The sequence below is a fragment of the Salvia miltiorrhiza genome, chromosome 5 (genome assembly GCF_028751815.1).
Source record: "Salvia miltiorrhiza cultivar Shanhuang (shh) chromosome 5, IMPLAD_Smil_shh, whole genome shotgun sequence".
Taxonomy (NCBI): domain Eukaryota; kingdom Viridiplantae; phylum Streptophyta; class Magnoliopsida; order Lamiales; family Lamiaceae; genus Salvia; species Salvia miltiorrhiza.
Genome location: NC_080391.1, coordinates 38,955,125 through 38,979,398, shown reverse-complemented (window position 1 = coordinate 38,979,398; position 24,274 = coordinate 38,955,125). Strand labels below are relative to the sequence as shown.

The following is a 24,274-nucleotide window of genomic DNA, read 5'->3' as shown; positions in this document are numbered from 1 at the left end:
TTAAATAAATGCTATGGTTAATTGTTTATTGAAAAAAAATTTCCTTTGCAAAAACAATGTCAGTGATGCCTAGTGTTCTGTGTAGTTTCAATAACCATCAACTGTTGCTTTCTCCGGATTTTGACAGACAAATCATACAACAATATACAAGGCTTCCAGCTATGAAAATCATACACCTGATTCCAGTCCAAAACTACACTACAAATGGAACTGGGAAGCATCTAAAAAACGTAACGTAGATTGTAGAAACTTGTCGTCCGCACTGTAGCATGACTTGGCTATTTCCACCAACTTGGAGCATACTTCTAATGTTTCGTCAGACACCTAAAAGTGCATTAAGTGAAAATAAAATAAGCAAATATATATACATATACAAGTATGATTATACAAGGTTTCACATCACAGAGACAATAGCCTACAAATACTTGCATGCTTGCTAGTCTGTCTCTCTGTTTTGCGTATAAAAATAATCAAATTAGCAGACTTAGAGGGTGTTTGGCTGAGCTTATAAGCTCTTTAAAACACCTTATAGGCTCTTTCAAAGTGTTTGACACCTAAACAGCTTATAACTGCTTTATAAGAGCTTATAAGCTCCCAAAAAATAAATTACTTTACTCCAACTTATTTTCTTATAATTATCTTATAAGCAACACTCATTTAATAAAAATGACTCAATTATAATTTCTTACTTTCATCATATATCATTCTAATTTCATTTTTATTCGATTTTCTCTCTAACAAAAATTTTCTTACACTAACTTAAAAATCTTTCTCTAGCTTATAAGCTCAATTACCCAAACACTTTAACAATTTATAAGCTCTTAAGAAACTACATCTTATAAGCTCCAAGAACTTATAAGCTCTTTAAAATAAGCTTAGCCAAACATCCTCTTAGTTATATACCAAGTAACATACATAGTTATGCAACACCATTTTTTCACGCATGGCCATCTATCAAAATTCAAGTTTTGCGCTACATGCACATACCAGGTTAATCTAAGGAAACAACTTGGAAAGAAAATGGGGCAGACTAGGGGTAATGGTGGAAATCCACACTAGACGGAAACATATGGGACACAAGCAGAATTTGTTTCCATGGATGAAAAATGCGAAAGCACAAGTTTTCCAGGCACATCTCTATTTTTGGAAAACCAAGAACATAGGCATTGCAGTTTCTTACATGGTTAAATAGAATACCATCAAATTTTATCTGTTTACTAACCATAAAGGATGAAGCTACACAGTTACAACTTTCGAGAGCCAATTTTCCTCGCGCCTGCAAGCCAGTATTCAAGTTCATCATACTTATCACTATGAAATGAACTCGTGCTTAAAAAACAGAACATCAAGGAAGAATTGACAAAAAGGAGAATGAAATAGATGAAAAAAGAATCCATTCTATGCTACCTTAGAAGACTCTTGCATCACAATATTTACAATTCCCTGAAGAGCAATACCAGACAACGACAACAGTTCTTGATGATAGGATGATATTCCAACAAATAATTGGTAGTCACAAATAACCTGGATTGACAAAATGAAAATACATATTATGCAAGCAAGAACCCCATCCAAGACATAATATTTATAAGTCAAGGGAGCTGGGACGAAATAAATTTACACAAACAAAAAAGGACTTTATTTTCAAAATAGAAATGCATATGACGGGAATAGAACTCTGAGGTTTTTCCTTAGGAACGTAGTTGCCTAGCGATTCGACCAAATAAATTAACAATCTTCCTACCCTAACTGAGGACTTACATCATATTTAACTACAAATTCCTTGGGCACAGAGACAGTCCAACACCTGGCTGGCCAAAAAATTTACCGAAAAAACAATTACATAAACAAAAAGAAATTTAACAGAGTACCTCTAAGGGTGTGTTCTCTTTGATGGAAAAGAGTGGAAAACATATATTTGACCATTTTCCCATTTATCCACCCTTTCCACATGTTTTTGTAGGGTGGATAATTTTTCTGGGCGGCATGGAAGAAAAAAATGGGCAGCCAGGGACGGTTTTAGAGGCCAGGCACCCTCGGCGGCTGCCCAGTCAATTTTTTTTATATTACCTATATATGATTTTAAAAAAAATTATTTATATATATTAATCTCGTCCGGTCATGATTGTGTAATTTCAAATAATTATTTTAGGACCAAACCCAATTTTCTTTACTAAAAATTCATTAGAAGCATCCAATGAAATCTGGCCCGGTCATTATTAGATTCCTAGATCCGGCAGCCCCTTTTCCCTATCCTCAAGGTTGTAATATGGTGAAACTACCTTTCTAAGTTAACTGTGCTTTGTAAGCTGGATAATTCTCCCGGGCAGCATGGAAAAAAAAATTGGGCAGCCCCTTTTACCTTTCCTTAAGGTTGTAATATGGTGAAACTGATAGACCGTGGCTTCTGCTTTCTTTTATTTTTCTTTTTCTTTTTTAATTCAGTTATTTATTCTTAGTATTTCTTGTCAGGTAGTTTGGGTTAAAAGGCTTGTACGTTTGCATGGGCTTTTAGGGTTAGGGTTTCCTTTTTCCCTATTTAATAAGCCCAACTTGCAGCCATCTTGGCCGCCGTCTCTTCCACTGGAAAACAACCCCTCATTGCAGACGAAACCAACGACTCTTCCACTGGGAAACAGCCGTTCGTTGCCGACAACACCAACCCCGACACCGTTGTCGAGGACGCACTGCCCCTTACTGGTTCCACAGAGCACACTATTCCGCTTCAAAAGTCTGACTTACCCGTGTTCGATGGATCTGATCCAGTGGGCTCGATCGCTCGAGCCAACCAATATTTTCTCGTCCATTGCATTCCTCCGGCCAAGAAGCTACAGCTTTCTATTATCGGCATGTCTGGCGCAGCTATATCCTGGTAACAACTACTCCAACCATTATTGGCGATGCCTCCACGCTCAATACCTATGAGGCCTTGTTTCTATTACATCAAATAGGATCTTTGCAGGATCACATTGCTGCTTTCGAAAGCTGCGTGGCCCAGCTGCCTCCCCTTTCGGATGACCAGTGCTTAGATTATTTTGTAGGTGATCTCAAGCGTTCGGTGCGAGAGTAGATACATGACAATGCTCTAACTGACTACCCCTCTGCAGTAAGCGCAGCGCACCGTGCTGAACGTCCTAGCCCCTACCGTGTTTTCCCACTGTGTTACCCCTCTCACAGTGCCAACAACAAGCACTGCCGGCCAACCAACCACCACAGCTACCTTATCTTCCGATTCCACGATTTATGCCGTCTCACTGCCTTTAAGCAAGGCCAAAACCTATCGCCACCTGCCGCAATCAGAGATTCAAAAACATCTAGCCGCTGGCACCTGCTTCCGTTGCGGTCTGACTTTCGAACCCCTTCACCGTTGCCCGTCTAAGACGTTGAACGTCCTTGTGTGTGATGAATTGGGGGAGCCCGAGCTCACAGATGCTACACCAGCATGCGACTGTTGAGGTATCCAGTTATCCGTCCATACTTCGGCCTTGAGGACAAGGCCTGTACGTTTGCATGGGCTTTTAGGGTTAGGGTTTCCTTTTTCCCTATTTAATAGGCGTATCAGTGGGAGCCAATCGTGTGGATCATAGTATTGTTTTAGGGACAGTTATTTCCGTACGCCGGTGAGGAGTTTCCTTTAGTTTCTACCATTTATAATATTATCGGTTCAGTTCTCGTTCACTCCACCTTTACTCTATCAGAAACTACCTTTCTAATATGGTGATACTACCTTTCTCTGTCAACTGTGATCCACATGATCCACTCTGTTTCATCCTTTTTAACAATAGCTATAGGCAAAGATTAGGATAACTACTATGTCGAGGGTGGTACAGCTCACATAGGGAAGAAAGCCCTTGACCTATAGGTTCAAATATTTGTCATGTGAAAACTAGCAGGTATCCCAGAATAGGTTGGAACCCAAAAATGCCACCAGATACATGTGTTGGAGCTCAAGAAAGTGTTCTAAGGGTAGCTACTTTGTCCATCCCAACCACAGTGAATGAAGACGTGCAACCTCAGAATGAGGCTGAGGAAAGATAGAAGAACCAAGGGTGAGGCTGAGGAAAGAGAGAAGAACCAAGGGTGACTTTTGGGTTTAGGGTTGTAAATTAATCAAATAATTTTATTCGATCCGATATTCGTATTCGAATTTGATTAAAAATATTTTTTTTTATTTGATTAGTAAACAAATACAAAATTTGATTCAATATTCATATATATGAATCAAATATTTAAAGTGGTAATTGACAGTAAATCTAAAAAGTTTTAACGAATTATGAAACTACACATATTCTTTAAAAATTTCCTCATGATCTATAACCTTTTGTTTCTTCTAAATTATGTCCGGCCATCAACTTTTTCCGATGTGGCAGTTGGAAATGACATTGTGGCCATCGGAAACGACACACTTGGACAAAAGAAAATGACACTCGGGCTGAAAAATACTCCCTCCGCCCATAACAAGTGTCCTACTTTTCTTTTTGAATTGTCCCACAACAAGTGTCCTCTTTCTAAATAAGAAAGTAGGCTCCACCACTTTTTACTTTTTTACCTTTTAATCATCTCCACTTTAATTCTATTCCTCTCAAAAAATAAAAGTGGACTCCACCACTTTTTATTTTTTTTACTCTTTAATCATACCCACCTAAATTCCAGTGCCAAAACAAACTAGGACACTTATTATGGGACGGAGAGAGTATATTTTAAAAACAAAAAAATAAATAAAAAAATTTCCCCCACCCCCCTCCCCTTGTCGTGTTCCCCTTTCCCCCTAATCCAAGTATCATTTTTTAGTACAAGTGTATTTCCTGCGGCAACAGTGTCATTTCCGACCGTCACAATGTCATTTTTTCTACGTCCATGTTGGAAAAAACCGATGACAGGATATAAATTAAAAGAAAACAAAAGGTTATGGATCATGAGTAAATTTTTAAGGAATAAGTGCAATTTCAGAACTCGTAAAACACTTTTTAAATTTAGGTAAAGGATCAAGTGAGAACCACCTCTTTCTAAGAACCATGCACAAACACATAAAATACATAAACAAGAAATGACTAGATCATGAACAATTAAATATAACACATGACTACATCATCATATATATTATAATTATTCACGATCTGACTATATTTTGTAAATGTATTTTATGTGTTTGTGCAGGGTTCTAAGTTCTCATGAAAAGATATAATTTCTCCTTCAAATTTTCAGATCGAATAGTTTCGAATCAAATCAAATAGTCTAAAAAATAAATTGTATTTAAATCAAATATTTTAATAGTATTGTTTCAAATACACTCCAATAATATTGAATCTAAAATTAGAATAGTTTCGAATTATTCGAATATCATTTCGAATCAAATGCAAATCGTATTTAATAATCGAATATCGAACAGAATATTAAAAAATATTCACGAATACTGTGAAATTCGTTTCAATTTGTTTACAGGGTGTCAAATGTACCCGATATCTTCATAAGGTGAAGGATTCACTGTAGGATTTCATAGTATAATATTTCAAATATTAACATGCAATTTATTCACATAACTACCACAACACGAATAAACGACACATAAGTTTACGCGGAATAAAACGAGCTCTAGCATGCTTCTAGAGTTTGATTACTAACCTTGTGTGTCGAATTCTAAATTGACGATTTCGATGTAGATGGCTAGAATTCCCGCCGTTCTTTAATTCAATCCCACTTCAAAATCCTCTAGCAAACCCAAATCTCGCTGGAATACTTCAGAGCCCTGTTTGAGCCTTCAAACGATCTCCTTTGCTTCTCTACCCAAAAATAAGATCTCTTTGTCTTTCAAATAGCTGTCCATGGCCACCTGAATGCGTCAATCGGAGTTCTGTAGCAAAAATTATGACAGTTTTACGAAAACTAGTGGAACCTATTTCCTAGTTCCTACAAGAAAATTGTTTTTGCGAAGTTTGTGTGACATTGCTCTTTGAACCCTTTTCTAACATGGATTCAGGCTCCACAGAATATTCACTCCATTCAACTAGCTTATTTCCTTCCTACACACCAAATGTTGGATGCATAGCGAACGACAAGCCTTGCACCATGGGAACTATGAGGCGCTACCTTTGCTTTTCTCTTGGAAATTTTGACCCTCTCCTTACGGGGAAGCGAGGGCCACAAAATTTTGACTCCTCTCCTCACCGGCAAAGTGAGTGGAGGAGGAAAACTAGTGGAACCTATTTCCTAGTTCCTACAAGAAAATTGTTTTTGCGAAGTTTGTGTGACATTGCTCTTTGAACCCTTTTCTAACATGGATTCAGGCTCCACAAAATATTCACTCCATTCAACTAGCTTATTTCCTTCCTACACACCAAATGTTGGATGCATAGCGAACGACAAGCCTTGCACCATGGGAACTATGAGGCGCTACCTTTGCTTTTCCCTTGGAAATTTTGACTCCTCTCCTTACGGGGAAGCGAGGGCCATGAAATTTTGACTCCTCTCCTCACCGGCAAAGTGAGTGGAGGAGGCTCCCCATAGGTCCTATTTATAGGATTTACGGGCTAAGCTAGGAATTCTAAGAGGATTAGGACCAAATCAGCTAATGGGCTTAGTAATATTATGTTGAGCCTAACTTAATTAAATTCATTAATATAGCGAACGTGGCATTAATTTTAGCAAATCATCAAAACACACTTTGAATTGGGCCAACTTAACCCCAATCGTGTCGATACCGTTCTCTTTTGTTCGTATCCATTTATGTCCTAGCATGACTGACAAAGAGAACAGCGGGTAAGACCAAATTGATAGGGTAGTCACCTCAAATTAACTAACGCAAATGATAAAGGAATTTTATATGAATAATACTTCAATTAGCAGGAAAAGAAGAAAAATAGAAGGGAGAAAGTTCCCACTGTTACAATACCAGATCAATTACCAGATCTCCTTAACTAATATTATGTCTTTTTGGAAAGCCCAAAAGCGAAGCCATGCAGTTTCCAAGCTAGAACGGACAAAATATATTACTGGTGTGGAGATAAGAGGTGCCCTTACTGTATGCTGGGAGCCCAACAGCAGTATCAGAGCCATGCCCCAAACTTAATCATGATAGGATATCTCATAAGAGAAAGTTGGACTTCGTTTGAGAGGGACTCGATGGTTTTGCAAGGAAAGTCCCACAACGCTTAAACATAGGGATGGTATTTAGTTTATAAGTGTGGATCACATCTCTACAAGTACAAACCCTTTTGGGGAAACCTAAAACAAAACCTTGTGGCTCAGACACAGAAACAACAATATCATATTGGTGTGGAGATGTGGGGTGTCCATACTTTCGAGGTAAATCATGCGCACAGAAAGCCTGAACTGTAATTGGAGTAATAACCTAACAGAATTACCTTTCCACTCACAGCATGGTACAACAGTTGATTCTGGGATAGTGCTGCAGACAAGAAAACAATTGCAGATAATACCTTGGCCTTCATTCTCGGCAATACCCTAATATATAGGACCAGATTACCACCAAGAATAAGTTATAAATTAAGTTTTACAAATAGGTGAGTAGAAGCATCACCATGCTTGGGAGTCTAGGAAAGACAACAAACGCTTGGGAATGTAGGCTACTTCTTGTTCAAGACCACCTTCAGTGACAAAGTAGCACATCAGCAGAATTTCAAGGTAAAAATTTCAGAGCTACATCAAGCTCGTTCTTGTAAAACTTACATCACTAATCAATAAGCAGTCACCAATATGCAAAATATAAAAACAGAGCAAAAGTTACCTGGAACCATCACCAACATGCCGCATAACTTACATATTAATGAAATGGTTCCATCACCATCTTCTGCCATCTGCATAACTACAGTAAGCACACTGATTCAGCATCTCATTTGAAGCCAGAAAACAAGTAATAATAAATAGCTGCAATAACATAAACTTTGGTAGTTACTGAATATGAAAAGGTGCAAATGAGGCCAGAGAATAAATGAACAGGTAAAGTAACTGTACATATTCAATTTGGGATTATTAGATATATCAGATCATACTCGGTACTTGCATTGACTTTCACCTTTGCTGCATGAGGCTTTCTTTTGTTATCACTAAAATATGACCTACTAGAGTGTCTACTTCTGTTTTCTGATAATGTTACTCTAAAGCATTTTCAGTCAAAATCTGCAGCAAATTACAAGTTTTTCTGGTAGAGAAATATATATCTAACCATTGTCTGGATCATTCATTTGCAAGCAATTGACTGCTGCATTTAAAAGCCCATCTAGATGAGAAACAAAGCCACCCAGCACTGCTACCTGGTAAGCAGCAAAAATAAGAAGAGCAAGCATATAGTTGCAATAATAAGACTGATGAATATACAAAGCAGAAATCGTACCTCTGCTGTTTCAATATATAAGTTCAACTGCCTTAAGTTAGTTGGAATAGCAGGTATTGTGACATCATTAAACGCCAGACATGATTTGACAAAGCTGATGCTACTATTTCCATCTCTCATTGCTCTAACGGCTAAGTTATTGCTGGAATGAACAAGATTCTCCTGCAAATTTAAAAAACAAATCATTGCACTGGGATTTTCATGTTTATCAGTGTGTGACAAATGCAACAAAACAATGTCAGAAAGAATGTTAAACAGTACACAGAAAAATAGATTAAAACTAGAGGCAAATATTAAAAAACTATTTTTGTTAAGCAAATATTAATAGTCATCACAAAAATAATACTCCCTCCATCCCCGAAATGTTGTCCTAAGAGAGGGAGGCACGTGTTTTAAGAAAATGTGTTGTTTATTTAGTTAGTGGAGAAAGGGCCCACAAAGGAAGAAAAGTGGAAAAAATTAATTAAGTTAGTGAGTGGAGAATGGGGCCCACATGTTAGTGAGTTGAGAAAAGGGACCCACAAATTTACTAAAAATAGATTATGACAACTTTTTGTGGACGGACCAAAATGGCAAATTAGGACAACATTTCGTAGACGGAGGGAGTAATATATTAATTATAGACGGTATTACTAAATACCCATTTATTATTTTATTTTACTATTTAGCAATAATTTAAAATCTAACTTTCTATTTCAAAAGTTGAAATTTGAGAAAAAAAACAAATCATTTCCCTCGTCCAAAAAACCGTCCACCTCCCTCTGCAAGCCAGACGAGCTTGCGCCAACACCAAGTCGTCTGCAGCACCCACTGCCTGCATCTGCAATTTTCAAAATCTCAAACAAAAATAAAAAAAAAATTCCCCCACCATCCCATTTTCATTGCCTCCCTCTCGTACCCAGACGAGCTTGCAGCTGCCGCTGGACGAGTATTGTCCCCTCATCGCCGTCAAGCGTGAATATAACCTTAAAGCGACTTTTTCGACAAGGCGCGGGAGGCCATGTGTGGCGGGGAGGAATTGGCGCGACGAGCTGGTGGTCGTGTGATGTAAAAGGGGAGGTCCCTATCGATGGGGTAACTTGCGAAGAGATAAAAAGGGGGATGGAAGATGGGGGAGAGGGGCGCAACGGGGTGAGGTAGTCTGGGCTTGGGGAGGGAGGGGGGTGTTCAGAGGAACAAATGATTAATTCACATAAAAGTTTATTAGAATTAATATGTTTTAATTTTTATGGATATCATTAACCTTTTGTTAAGCAAAATGGTTGTTTAGAACTATTAACACTTAATAATAAATATCAAGTTATCATCAACGATCCCCACCCTCAAGTTGAAAACAAAACAAGAGGAAAGAAGGTAACAATTAACCCAATCAGCAACATGCAACAGTAAAAGAAAATAGTATTGGAAGAATTAGAGCTGAGTCATACAACTGTTATCTTGCTCTATGAAGCAACTAATTTACAAGAATCTTCAGCAGGTTCTCCCCTGTCAGGAGGTATAGGATAAATAGGAGGAATGGAGTTAGTCTGTTTATGAATGGTTCAGTAGAAAAATCCTTTTGTTACTCCCTTATTAGTTTCAGCTGAGTTCATGCATTTATTAGTTTAAGAAGAGTTCATGCAGGAAGACGATGTGGTGAATGAAGTATCATTATCTTGTGGAAGAATGAGTTCAACCACAGGCAAAAATGATAAGATTCCAAAAAACACTGATGTTCTTTTATTTACACCAAAAAGTGCTGATATTCTCAGAGCAGTTTCTAGATTATATTTAAAATAGAACCTGCGTGAAACTATCTTTTCAGGGCACCTGTGATGAATTTAATACGGCATGCATTGTGTAATTACTAATAATAAAAATAATTATTAGTCGTGATGAACATCAATTGAATTAGATATTATGATACCTTTTTCATCACATATATTATTGAGTAAATATCTATAATTCAAGACCTGTTTATTACAGTTCATAGAGTTTGTAATTATTAATCTAAGCCAAATATAATATGAAATGACAAAAGTTTATATATTATGAGTGCTGCAGATTTTTTTCCGTTTCACTATAGATAACTGGTTGCAGAACCATAAGCTATTCTATAACACAGTGGACCAGTGACAACTGCCTTGTTTGATGGGACAAAAGTAACCAGCCCTTGAGCCGGAAGATCAAATCATTGAGAAGAACAATCAATGGTTCGACACACTACACAACAGAAGAAAAAAAAATGAAATCAAATCAAATTAAAGGGGATCAGAAACCTGGAGTTCACTAATGCTAGAAAAAGCTCCACGACATTGGGCAAGGAACCTCAAATGGCACTCCACCTCCGTCCCGTGGTCAACCTAACAGTTACAGGTGCAGATGTCCGGTAGAGAATTTTTGATAGCCAATACTAACAAACAAAACCTCTTTACGAATATATTAGATTACCATATATACAAAACGGGAAATCAATCGAGATGGATGCTGATACTCATCCTTTCTCATATTTGAGAAGTCTAAGCCATCGCATAAGGCCTGAGCAACTTCAAGTAGCACCTCAATGATGATCGGATCTTGAATTTCACCATTTCTGAAGAGGGAGTGGGGAGAGAAAGAAAGAAAAATAAAAGAAAAAAAAAAAACTTAGTAAGCTTGCAAAGCTGAAAAGTTGTCAACATATTCAGAAATGTTTATCTTCCAGCATATACACAAATATTAAGCAAAACTTAACAATAGTAGAGGGAGGAATCATCAAGATTGATATCTGTTCAAGTATTGTTTTAACAAAAATAAGTAATAAACAATTCCAGGATTTAGTACTCTGTCCATGGACCATGAGTACATGGACCAGGATGCCATCCATTACCCATGTTTTTGACTAAAACCTTAAATCCAATCACCTCAAGGCAAGGCGCAAGGATTCCACACCATATAAGTTTATACGCTTTTATGAGTATTTCATTTATTTACGCTTTGGTTGGTCTGAGGCGGCGCCTCAAGGCGATAAAACCGTGAGGCGATATTTGACGCGTAGTTAAGGCGGTGGAAACATGAATCACAGCTTTGACACTTTATAAACTTTTTTTTATTATTTTAAAAGCCCATCACAGCCACAACTTTTTTATTAAGTGGGCCGATCTAAAGAATTATACTTTTACCCTAATTAGTGGAGTATATTGAAAGTATATATCAGAGTAGTAATTTTCGTGGAAAAATACATAAGTTACGAGCAGCAGTCAAGAACACATTTCTGAGGCTGAAATTCATCTGTAAGTTCAATTTTTAATATATATTCAATTTAAATTAGTTTAAATCGGATTTAATAAATATTGATATTAACCTGATTATATCAATTTTACTAGGATTTTTCAATCATGAATCGAAAGGATCCAGCATGGGACAGAAATTCCAAATCCACCAAGAAAATTATATACTTGAATGCAACTTTTGCAAACAAGATATTAAGGGTGGAGTTGGTAGAATGAAGGATCATCTTGCTTTCATACATAATAAGAATGTCAGGGCTTGCCCAAAAGTTCCGTAGGAAGTCAAACAAGAAATATGGAAGAACAATCCAATGATATGGTTGATTCTGGAGTGTACTTTCATGGCATTTCGAAATTGATTCTGGAGTGTACTTCCATGGCAGTTTGAAGTTGATTCTGGAGTGTACTTTCATGGCAGGTCGAATCCTACACATGTTGATGGTGACACAAGGAACAAATTTGGATGGCAATAATGATGAAAATGAGGATCGTGATGATTGGGATGATTAAAATTTTATATATTTGACAAATCGGAGAATTTGTTTTTAAAAATATTTTCAGCTTTGAGTTTGATTATTTTAAGGGTGCTTTTACTTTGATGGAAAATGGGAGAAGAAAAATATGTTTTCACTCATTTTCCACCATTTTCACATGTTTACTATGGTGGAAAATTTTCTCCGTGCAGGGTGGAAAATTTTCTTGGGCAGCTCCTTTTCACTCCTTCTCTCTCTAATGTTGGATAATATTATCCTAAGGAAGAGGTGTGAAAATATTTCCAATATTTTCTCATCTTTTCATCTTTAATAAATATATGATAAAAAAGGAGAAGAAGTTAATATTTTCTCATCTTTTCTTATCCATCATTTTCCAATGAAAATTTTACAACCAAAGTAAACGCACCCTAAGAATTATAGACGCACAATTTGTATGTTTTTTTTTTATTTCTATATTGTGTTATTTGTTGTTTAAAATTATTATGATTATTGTTTGTGCTCGGTGTGAGGCTTACGCCTCAAACCGCCTCGATGAGGCAAAACGCCTCATCCCGCCTTAAACTCAAGCATATTATAAAGAAAACTAATGGGAGAAGGTCAAGCATATATAGAAATTCAATAAAATGTAACAGGAAAAATTTGGCCACATAGTATTACCATGCATGCTTGAGGACCTTAATTTTACATCTAAAGATGTTATTAAGCTGTCAAGTTTTGACCGAATCTTAATCACCTATTTGTTTTTCAAACCTAGACAAACAATATTTTTGTTTTCTTCATCCTTTGCATTGGAAGCATTTCTCCATACCAATTTATTGTGTAAACAATTTATGACATGCAAAAATCCAATGCTCAAATGATTGACGATAGACTTGATAGAAATAAAATAAGTCAATCATTGCTACTACCATCAGAACAAAGAGCTTGGCATCGACTAACTTGGGCTTCAGTGAGAAACGTTAAATGGATATGAAACAATTGAAGCCAAATTTCAATCAATAGGACTCGATGATACCTGGTTGCCATATTAAGCATGTGCACACTGATAGAGTTTCTTGCGCTCCCATGCATCAAATCTAAGATGTCAACAAAATGGTTCTGCAAAGCATTAAATATGATTCTAATCAGTCAAAATAGTTTATAAATAGACACGCCAAGCATGACCTTGAGCTCTAATGAAATTTGGGATTAAACTATGTTGAAATATATGGAAATTGGGGAATAGAAAGCCAGCTGAGTGACAATAGAAGAAAAATCAGTTAGAACCATACCAGTGACAATATTTTCTCTATGTCGCCAAAATGAGTAAGAATTTTCAAGAAAACTGACTGCAGTATAACCAACTCGTTTTCACCAATTTTTTCGTCCCTCGCACGTTCCAATATTCCATCCAGTACTACATTTAGGATCATGCCCTGAAAAATCAGTTGGAGGGAGCTTTTTTGAATCCGGGCACTAATAAACCCACATCAAAAATGAAGTCAAGGAGGAATGTCAAGTGTCTCAAAACATCATAAATCTACAAGAACCAACAAGATTATCTCAAAAATTAAGAAAAATATACTGGACACATACATCTAATTAGTTAGACCAATATAACTTTACCAATATACTTGATGAAAATTGAAGATGTTTTATACCCGCCTTTCATTTTTCATCAAAACTAAACCACCAATGGACAAATATTAAAATATTATTTTTCTTGCCTTGAAACTTGATAGACTGAAGAGATTTAGATAAATGAACAGAAAAGAAATCAACTCAAAATATATAATGAAAAGGGAAAACAGAGAGAAACCCTCCTCTTGCGAGGCCCTACAACGAGGCTGTCATAAACTCCTCTTGAAAGGCCTACACCCAAAATGATAATACTAACCCTAAATCACTCGCTAATAACTTTTAAAGACCTAAAGAAACTTGAGGCCCAAGTAAATAACTAGGAGCACACACAAAAACCTGACCCATTACTTTATTCTAGCCCTATATAACTAGATAAATTAAAGAAACAAAAAATAACTATAACTAAACAGCGATGTCATCAAAGGTATGAGAGAGCACTTTAAAAGACATCCTAAAGTTGCTATGTCTTCAAGCTATTTTGATTAGGAAATTCATAATCCCCTTGTCGCACAGAGATCCCAGTGTAGTTTTTCTGCATAAGTTTCTAGTGTTAAAGAACTACTCAGTCAATTCCTTCCAATCTCAAAGAGGAATGTTGGTGTCAACCCTTTCTAGTGCAGAGGGCTTTATTGGCAGAGGAGCAACCCCTTGAAGGAGGGAAAACGCTAGTTGGGAGAAAAGCAAGAACAATAGCATCTGGAGGGGAAAAAAAAGCACCAGAACCACTGCATTAAAAGAGATGCAGATTTATTCACGGAACAAGATGTGGAGGCTGCGGAGTCATCACGGGTGTAGGAGATAGAGGCAGTGGAGTTGTCATGTAAACAGGAGGTGGAGGCAGCGAAGGTGTTACTGAAACACGAGGTAACTGCAGCGGTCATAGAAACAGAAGGTGGAGGTGGCAGAGTCTTCACGAGAACAGGAGATGGAGGCAGCATGGCTGCTGTGGCTCTATTTTGGTTACAAGAAACACAGGGAAGGGCTTCATTTTTCTTGATCGAACTTCAACAACTCAATGCGATTGAATTTCTTCATAATTCGATCAAATGTTGCCAAACACTAGTCAACACCTGATACTGATATTATTTAGTTATAGTTATCTTTTGTTACTTTCATTTATTTCGTTACTTAGGAGTTAAGTTTTTTATGGCTAAAATAAAGTAATGGGTCAGGCTTTTGTGTGCGATCCAGGTTATTTACTTGGGCCTCAAGTTTCTTTAAGTCTTTAAATAGTTATTGTGAGTTAGGATTTATTATTCAGGTATTATTATGATAGTTTTAGGGACAGGTATTATCTACCGCAATTGATTTCTTCTTTTCTCAATCCATGCACTCTATCAATTGGTCTGATGTGCCGGATATGAAGAGAATGAAGAAGACGATAGAGAAGGGTCGCGAATACTCGAGTTTCACAATATTTGATCGAATTATGGAGAAACTCAATCGCATTGAGGAGTTGTTAACAATTCTATCAAGAAAAATGAACCCAGCTCTTGTTCGTTGTAGCCAGAATAGTGCCATGCTATCGCTGCCTGTTTTAGTGCCGCCATCTCCAGTTTTGTTCCCACTGCCGCTGCCACGTCTTGTTTCTGTGAGTACTCCATTGCTTGTGCAAACGTTTCCCGTCCTCGTGACGACTTTGCGGCCTCCACCTCCTCTTTTCATGACAACTCTACGACCTATGTCCCTTGTTCCCATGACGACTTCGCAGCCTCCACCTCCTGTTTTCGTGAAGAAACCTGCATCTCATCTCTTATAAATGCAACGGTTGTGGTGCCTTTTTCCTCTCCAGATGATATTGTTCTTGCTTCTCTCCCAATAAGCGCTTTCCTTTCTTCAAGGGTTGCTCCTTTGCCAACAAGCCCCTGTACCACCAAGGGTTGACACCAACTTTCCACTTCAAGATTGGTAGGAATTGATTGAAGAGTTCTTCAACACTAGCAACTTATCCAGAAAATATAATGGGATCACTTTGAGGCAAGGAGAAAATGGATTTTCTAATCAAAATAGCTTGAAGACATAGCAAATTTGGGATATCTTTTGAAGTGCCCTCACAGCCTTGAGGACAAAGCTGTTTTGATCGGTGAAGGAATTGATACAGATCATTATTTAGTTATAGTTATCTTTTGTTACTTTAATTTATTTAGTTTGGGCTAGAATAAAGTAATGGGTCAAACTTTTGTGTGGACCCCAAGTTATTTACTTGAGCCTCAAGTTTCTTTAGGTCTTTAAAGAAATCAACTGAAATATATAATGAACAAGGAAAACAAAGAGAAACCCCTCTTGCGAGCCCTATAATGAGGTTGTCCTAAACTTCTCTTGTGAGGCCTAAAGAGGATTCTGTTCCAGAATAATACTAAAAACAATAATACTAACTCTAACTCGCTAATAACTATTTAAAGACCTAAAGAAACTTGAGGCCCAAGTAAATAGCTTGGAGATGGAGCCCACATAAAAGTCTGTCCCGTTACTTTATTCTAGCCCTAAATAACTTAGGCATAAATAACTAAATAAAATAAAGAAACAAACGATAACTATAACTACATAATGATTTGTATCATGCCATTGTTGACATTATGGACTACACAAGGAAACTGTACAAAAATGTGGCATCTAGCCTTTCTCATATGATATCAAGAAAACATGTATCAAGAGATGAAAACGCGTACAACAAAAATAAAACCATTATGACAAACTTTGTATTACCAAATGGTTCTCCAAGATTATATCCAAATAAGCATCCGCAACCATCAAGTATGCATGAAGATTTGCATAACAAAATAGAACCTGAAATGCAGATATAGTTAAACAATAAGAAAGAAACCATTGATGAATTCAATCATCTGAATACCTTACAAGAAAAACACTAGAGAAAGCGAGCAACATGCAAGTAGAATATATAGACAACTTGCATGTTCTACCCTGCTCCCTTTGTGCTTGGTTGAAGTTGGATGCAACTTATAGTTTAAAATTAAGTGAGACATTGTGTGCGAGATGAGATCAGCAGGTTCAAGGTATGAGTGATAATCAAAATTAAGTAATAAATGTAGTACTAGAGATCAGAAAATGATTCTCGGGATAACAAAGCCAGGAGAAGATCAATATATCATATAGAATAACTTGGGAGAAACAAAAACAAGTATCTAAGTCCAGGATAGATGCAATCTGTAATCAGCCAAAGCAAGAAATAGGATGAATGATACAAAGAATAAAATGTTCTACAACCATAATGAAATACCTGGATAATTTTATTGACCAATAAGTGGACGTCACTCAGTTCAGATACCAATTCACATAGCCTATGTCCAAGTAATTTGAAATTTAAAGCCTGCAGTGAAGAATAAATCTGTCGGAGAATAACTTCAAAAGAACAATAAGGTATTACAAATGCAGGAACCCCACTGTATTCAAATTTGAAGGCATGTACCTGATCAAAAGACCTATCATCAGTGGCCTCTATAAGATGTAGCAACTCTACAGCATTAGAACAAATATATTCAACTGGAAGCTCCTTGAGTATATAATGAAGGACAACCGATATGGATGAATGATTTTTAGACGAGATTGACGGGTTCCTCGACATTCCAAGTGCAAGAAGCATTTTACTAATTTCCATCTGCAAGGAAACATCATAGACAATCAGCCAAAGTATTTCTACAACCATCCATGGAAGAGAAAAAATTCCAAGAAAAAATTACAATAAGGGCTCGTTTGATAGGCAAGGAGTCTTGCTAAGGTAAGTATCATAATTCCTTACTTGTATCTTGTGTTTGGTTCAATTTCAATACATAATGGAAAGTAAAAAGATTTCCAAAGAGGCAATGGTAAGGAACGTTGTGCAACTTTCCCGAATTCTTGTTACCTTTTGTTTAAGGGAATCTTGTATATTAGACCATTAAATTGTGATTTTTCATCAACTATCTGGTTGTGTTCTTCCAAATTTATTATTATTAAATTTAGGTTAAGATATTTTCAATAGAGATATATAGAGAAAAAGAAATACTTGGAAAGAAATGTGTTTCTTATTTTTTTTGGGGGGGTAAAATAATGTACAATTTCTGATGTTATTATCGAACCCTTATTTCATGTGACAAGGTGTTACAAAATGCACATTAACTTCATATATAAAACCATAAATGTATCATTGACTTTGGGAATGTTTGTCTTTAATAAATTGATTAATAACTAATGAGAATTGATGCATACAATAGTTGAGATCCTTTAATTATGATAAAAAAAATATCTCACCTTGATTGTTTATCATTTTAATTTTCACATTATGCATTTATTTTGATTCAAAATGAAATATGACACCAAATTCAAATATTGAAAAAAGAAATATCTACAATAATATTACTTGGAGCAAGTTAATTTAAGATTTTTGTTATTTGAATTCATCATTTTGATTTGTTAACAACTTCTGCACTCATTTGCTTATTTCCTTTTTTTTTTCTTGTTAAGGAAGGATGAAGAAAAAGCTAACCCACATTTATTAATAAAATAAAGCAACTATACAGCACTAAACTACCCACATGGAAATATAAGATACCATGAAAGTTGATTATGTGAGCAAATTTTTCCCATACCACACCACCCAACCAGCCAAAAAAATGTCTCGTGTTTGATGTCATTTTTTGTAAGAAACAAATTTATGAGAAGAGCACAGCCTAGCATCACCATGTTTAACCCAACCATCACAATAGACCAGCAAAGGAGCAGAATCAGAGAAAGATCTAGCCTGACCTTTTTTAGATCCTTGAATAAGCATCTTATGATATACTCAATAGCAGGTTCAACCAGAGTAAGCAGTAATTCACTATTTCGAGAAAGATTCCCATTCACGGCTTCTCTTGCAGGTATGAAGTGAACGAGTAGCAGTTTCAGATCATTAACGCAAGCGATAAGAAAACCTGGCTCAAGAGGCAGAATCCATTGCTATAAGGGGCGGGCATCAGAATTTGATAGAAAAAAAAAGAAAACAGAGAACCAGCTACAAGTATAAAGATCAAATCTACAGGGAGAACAGAACTTAAAAACAGCATGTCTTTCAATTTTCAGGCATTGAACTTGTCCATGTGCATAATGCATCGAGAGTGTTGTTAAATTGTACATTTTGATAAAAATGTGCCCCCAAAATTTTACTAATGAGGAAAAGCATTGATAAAACTGGATCTGTTACATATTATGAGGATAAGTACAACCACTTCTACTAGTAATTACAAGATCTAGCATTCTCCAAATCATTTATCATAGAGAAAAGCTAGAGATGAACTTCATCAGGCATAATACAATCCACTTGGTTTAGTAGGATTTGTCTAAGCACGCAGAGTATAAGTCGTAACTAGTAACTATCCTAATCCTATTGAGTGAGCACATATAAAATTATATAAAAGTAATAAAGACCAGGAATCAGCACCTGTATCATGCTGGGATAGTCTTTGAGAGCATTGAACCAAGTATAGGCGACAATAAGCCGATGCCAGTGGATCAGCAATGCCTCTAGTCATCTCCAACAAGCGTTTAAGGATATTCTCAGGATGGTCATCAATGAAGCGCCAGCAAGGTAATATTGCAAGTTCTAAATAGCTTAAACAATCAAAGAATAACTATCAGGCTGGAAAATAGTGAAGCACAAAATGTAAAACTTAACAGACAAGAAATTAAGTATTGCAGCTCTCAAAAGGATCCATGAAAGCTTCGTCATAGTGTTCTCTACAACTTTGGAGGAGAGTTCAATTTTAATTCAGACCTTAAATAATTTAACTTAGATCAATCCCTCATGTATGTCCTATTCAGGTACTTGTCATTCTATGATCAAGAAATTGACCAAAAACTTTACTGTTACTTTATCAATTATGAACAAAAGGATTAGTATTAAGTTGAATGCATCAAGGTTAGACTACAATGAATAGAAAATGGGGCAGTGAAGGACCTCTGCAGAATTATCGTGTAGATAATAGTAACAAAATTTGTTACTGGTTAGCAAAAAAATATCAATAATGTCGCAGCATTAACCTAGAAAGTGTAGCAGGATAAATGCATGATAGCAATCCCCAGATTCGAGTCTACCACCATAAGAGAAAGATACTGGCAGAAGCATAGCAAGCCACCAAGCCAGATATTGAGAAAAATAGAATGAATATGGATCAAGATAAAATAAGATCCCTCAATATCTGGCTAGCTACACTTCTGCCGGTATCTTCCCTTGTGGTGGTAGACAAGAATCTGTGGATTGCTATCAAGGCATGTGTTGTTTAATAAGTGAACTGATCCTTCTCAATATCTGCAAGCTGAAAAAGCTGTTAAGTGCTGCCACTTTATGTTGTAGTGATGTTTAACAGAAAATCCACCCACTTTTAAAATTAATTAACATTGATATCCTGGAGTCAAAGTAACAGAAACATCTTGATGATACTGTATGCCAGAAATAATGAGAGAAGTAGAAGATTCACATGCGAGGAAGTAGCTCCCGAACAGAACCAACTTTGCAGAACCAGTTATTGCAGGTTCCTTTGGCATCGAAGCATATTTCACCAGTTTTGAAGTTTTCTGCGAATAATAGAAGGTATATATGATTTGCAGTTTTACAAACTTTCCAGCTGTTTACAAATAAATAATATATGGAAGGGCATCATAGTAGGGCAAAGATATGGATACACTAGATCTTTCATAAATCCAATTAATTTACCAGCTTCAAGGTTCAATTGTATAAGTCTTCCTTAGTTATTGACCATCACCAGGTATTAACATTATGTATCTTTTAGCATCACACCATGCCTACCCCCCAAACTAAAGAAAATAATACAAATCGTTGACTTCTTATGTATAGTCTCTGTACTGTTAACATTTCTTGTGCACAAATACATCTCATGCCACTAAGACCTAGTAAAATTAAATATGCATCTGTAGGCAGTGCATTTGAGCATACATAGTTCACAAGATCTTGGTAAAAAGACACGTAAAGCGACAGAAATGGGGGGTGAGAGGAAAGATAAAGTAAGTCAATGCATCATAATACCAAACGTAAGGGAAATATTTTCAACAGCATTCGTGACAGAGCCGCTCACCTTCAGTGATCCCTGCTTTTTGCTTGATGCGGTTCCACACCAGATCACCAAGCATGTCCATTATATCAGTTGCTAAAACAAAAAGAGTTGGATAAATCTGAACTGCAGATGAGTCCATTAGAAACCTCACAGCCTGCAAAGAACATTTTGCTGTCAAAGGTACTTAGTTTAAAGATATGTGCTAGAGCACAAAAGATGAAAATCATCTTTTCGACTCCCTCATAAACACCATGATCTTAACAGTTCAAAATTTTCATGAACAACATGACTCTCACTTGAGAACTAAAAAAACAAAGTATTAAGAAAAGAATGCAAGCCATAACTCAGTAGTATACATATGCATTGTATATAGTCAAGGTGTTCTGCTATCAAGCAAGAAGAAGCCTAATGATGTTACATCTTCATAGAGGGGAATTCGGAAACTCGCCTTTATTGACAACCTTAAAGACGTTACACGATCATCAGCACACCAAGACTGATTAATTTCATCTTTCAGTCCCTGCAACTTTGACAAACACTCCTGTTGACCGATCACTTTAACATCTTCGTCATCGAAATTTTTGTCATCATCCAACTCTCCAGAATGCAAATCTTTTGATGATTTCTCAATTGCTGCCAATATCAACATAGTATTATATACAAGCTGTGAATCAAAGGGCAGCAGGAAAAAGGTTGATGATCATAAGATATAAGCTACCTTTGTTACCTTTCACGAGCACACCAGATGCCTGTAGGGGACAAGATTAAGCAGCTTGTTAAATGATTATAAGAATGCATCAACTCAGACATAGTTACAATAATGGTATAGTTGACTAAGATTTCAAAACATCTTAGAAAACGAATAGATATAGCTACCACTGATATTGGTGATGTTTTAGACACGGGAAACCGTTGCATCAACATTTTCTTAAAAGAAATCCATTCCTTCCTCGTTCTCAGTTGAGAGGGCGCTGTTGCCTCAGTACTAACATCTTCACGGTGTACATCACTGGAAGACATTGCCATCGACCAATCACTTGCTCTAAGCGGATCGCAGAAATCATCTTTTCCACTTCTAGATTCTTCCACCTTCAACTCAATTATATGAGACACCATTATCGTATGAACTAGGGTAAAAATAGAAAACAAAGCTACACGCAAAATGCACAAGCTATGCAATCGATTCCAAAACACCAACCGCATCGTAATATACAAAAAGTCCTACACATTCTTAATCAATACTACTGAGGCCGCAATTTATATCACAAATTCATAGAATATCGAATTGTGGTTGACCTGGAGAGGTGAAGAAGAAGCGGAGAGAGGGTGAGTATCAGCACGCGTTCTCTGGAGAGGGCGGGCCTGCTCCTCGGCTCTGTAGTCTCGGCGCCTGAATTCAAGCCCCATCGACTGTGTTCAACACAAGAACAATAGAAGTGACTACAACTTGAGGCGCTCCGTTTTGATCAACTGTCGTGGCTTTCGGCCATCACCAGCTCGTCGTCTGCTGTCAGCACCTCGCGAACCATTCCGAAGAATCGCGATGGACTTCACCTTATGGCTTTCTGGTTGAACTCACGATACATTCTGTTATTTGTCAAATAGAGTGCAACCCCGTCCAGTTATCATTTAGGTCGCGATGGAGTATTGTTTTATGATCATACCATATGAAATACTCCATCCGTCCCAACGAAAGCAGTACGTTTTTTTTTGGCACCGAATTTAAGGAAAATAAGATTGTAGTCTAAAGATGTGTGGGTCATATTGTTTATAGTGTAAAATTATTACCAAAAAAAGAAATGCACAACTTTCGTTGGGACGGCTCAAAAAGAAATACGCACCGCTTTCGTTGGACGGAGGGAGTAGTTATTTTTAAGAGAAAAATTTTGAGATAGCCAAAATGAATCATGAAAATCAACTTATGGCCACTTTTTGAAAAAACTTAAATTCTGGTCATATTTTACAAATTCGGACGTTTTTACCCTTAATGAGGCGGACCGGGTAGGATCAGACACGCGGGTCGCGTGTTGGGTCGGGTTAGGCATGTATGGCACTATTAGTGTCATAAGTGCCAAGATTTTACTTTGTTTTATTTTTTATTTTCGTTGGCACTTATGGCACTATTTAAAATAAAACTAAGTAAAATGGTCATTTGGGCACTTTGGCACTAATAGTGTCATACGTGCAGCACAAATACAGAAACAACAACATCATTTAAACTCTAAGGGCGTGTTTGATATTGACTAATACACTATATTAGCTAATTTAGTACAGATCAGTCTAGTGTTTGGTATTATTTAGTAATAATGCGGATGACCCGGTTTAATCCCACGACCCAGTATTATTAATCCAGATTTCTTAGGATTAATAATACCACCTCCCTCCTATGATTAACTTAAACCAGGATATTCTATATTTAGCCATGATAGCAAACACCAACTCAGTATTAATAATCTGTCATTATCCACGCTAAATATCCTGGTTACAAATTATCCTACATAATCCTTTACTGAAAACCAAACGAGGCCTAAATGGATAATTTAAACCCTAAATGGAACATCTAAACCCCAAATGGATAATCTAAACCCTAAATGGAATATCTAAACCCTAGGGGGAAGTGTTTAAAATGGTCTTTTTGGCACTTATGGCACGCACAAATACATATCAGATCAGATCTGTTGATGGCTAAAATCGAAGGAAGTGACGGCTACTGTTGCAGCATAGATCAGATCTGCCGATGGAGGAGGCGGCGCAACGATGATCTGAAGTCGGAGGAGGCAACGTAACGTCCGTCGCGATGACGATCTGGAGCCCGGATCCTCCGCCGCCGCGTTTAGACCGAGGACGAAGGGTAGGTGATTTATGCTTAATTGTTCATATTTTGGGGGGTTTGATTGTGTTATATTTGAGTTAAATATTCTGGAAATTGGTGCGTTTATGGGTTTGTTGATGCTTTGTAGGAGCTTTTGATAAAACAGGAAGAAGAATGCTAAGTTCGAGTTTTTGGATCAGAAAGTGCTATTGTAGGCTCAAAGTGTAGCCAGAGCTAACAATCCCAAGCTAGAGCTGAATTCCAGAGTCAACAGAACTGACCGAAACTCGACAGAGCTAAAGTTCAGAGCTGACCAAGCGAAGTTCCAGAACTGACCAATCTTGACAGAGCAGACTTTCCAGACTTCCTTTGCCAGAGCTGGCATTCATGTGTGCAGAGCTAAATCTACAGAGCTGGCATTTATTCGTCCAAAGCTGATACATTTCCAGAGCTGACTACTTCTACAAAGCTGACTACTTCTACAGAGCTACCTACGCCAACACTATTCTAGAGCTGACTACTTATCCAGAGCTGACTTTGACTCAACCTAAAACACCTCTAGATTGACTTGCAATAGAACAAGGACACTCTAGCAATGGTAAGTTGACTCAATGTCGTCTCTCAAGGAAGATCTTAAAGGGCTTCTAATTATGTCACGAGAAAGCAGTAAAGAAGGATTGAGAACAATAAAATTAAACTAAAGC

General features: G+C 36.9%; 1 protein-coding gene across 10 annotated transcripts; it reads right to left on the bottom strand.

Moving 5' to 3' along the window:
• On the bottom strand, nucleotides 1-22,394 carry LOC131024359 (uncharacterized). 10 transcript variants are annotated; one of them, XM_057953864.1, is made up of 23 exons: nucleotides 22,055-22,391; nucleotides 21,635-21,847; nucleotides 21,477-21,507; nucleotides 21,207-21,391; nucleotides 20,780-20,912; nucleotides 20,165-20,261; nucleotides 19,129-19,298; nucleotides 18,456-18,622; nucleotides 17,140-17,328; nucleotides 16,951-17,058; nucleotides 16,419-16,499; nucleotides 13,364-13,507; nucleotides 13,108-13,190; nucleotides 10,781-10,922; nucleotides 10,609-10,692; nucleotides 8,351-8,512; nucleotides 8,183-8,270; nucleotides 7,745-7,822; nucleotides 7,538-7,604; nucleotides 7,362-7,461; nucleotides 1,408-1,524; nucleotides 1,223-1,276; nucleotides 1-324 (listed from the first exon to the last, which is right to left on the bottom strand). In XM_057953864.1, the coding sequence occupies exons 1-23, from the start codon at nucleotides 22,163-22,165 to the stop codon at nucleotides 199-201; spliced, it is 2,730 nt and encodes a 909-aa protein (XP_057809847.1). In that variant the 5' UTR covers nucleotides 22,166-22,391; the 3' UTR covers nucleotides 1-198. The 10 variants fall into 10 exon arrangements, 3 of the variants coding, with proteins under 3 accessions (XP_057809847.1, XP_057809849.1, XP_057809848.1); XM_057953866.1 differs by having other exon boundaries at nucleotides 16,951-17,040; XM_057953865.1 differs by having other exon boundaries at nucleotides 21,486-21,507.
• Nucleotides 22,395-24,274: the final 1,880 nt, after the last annotated feature.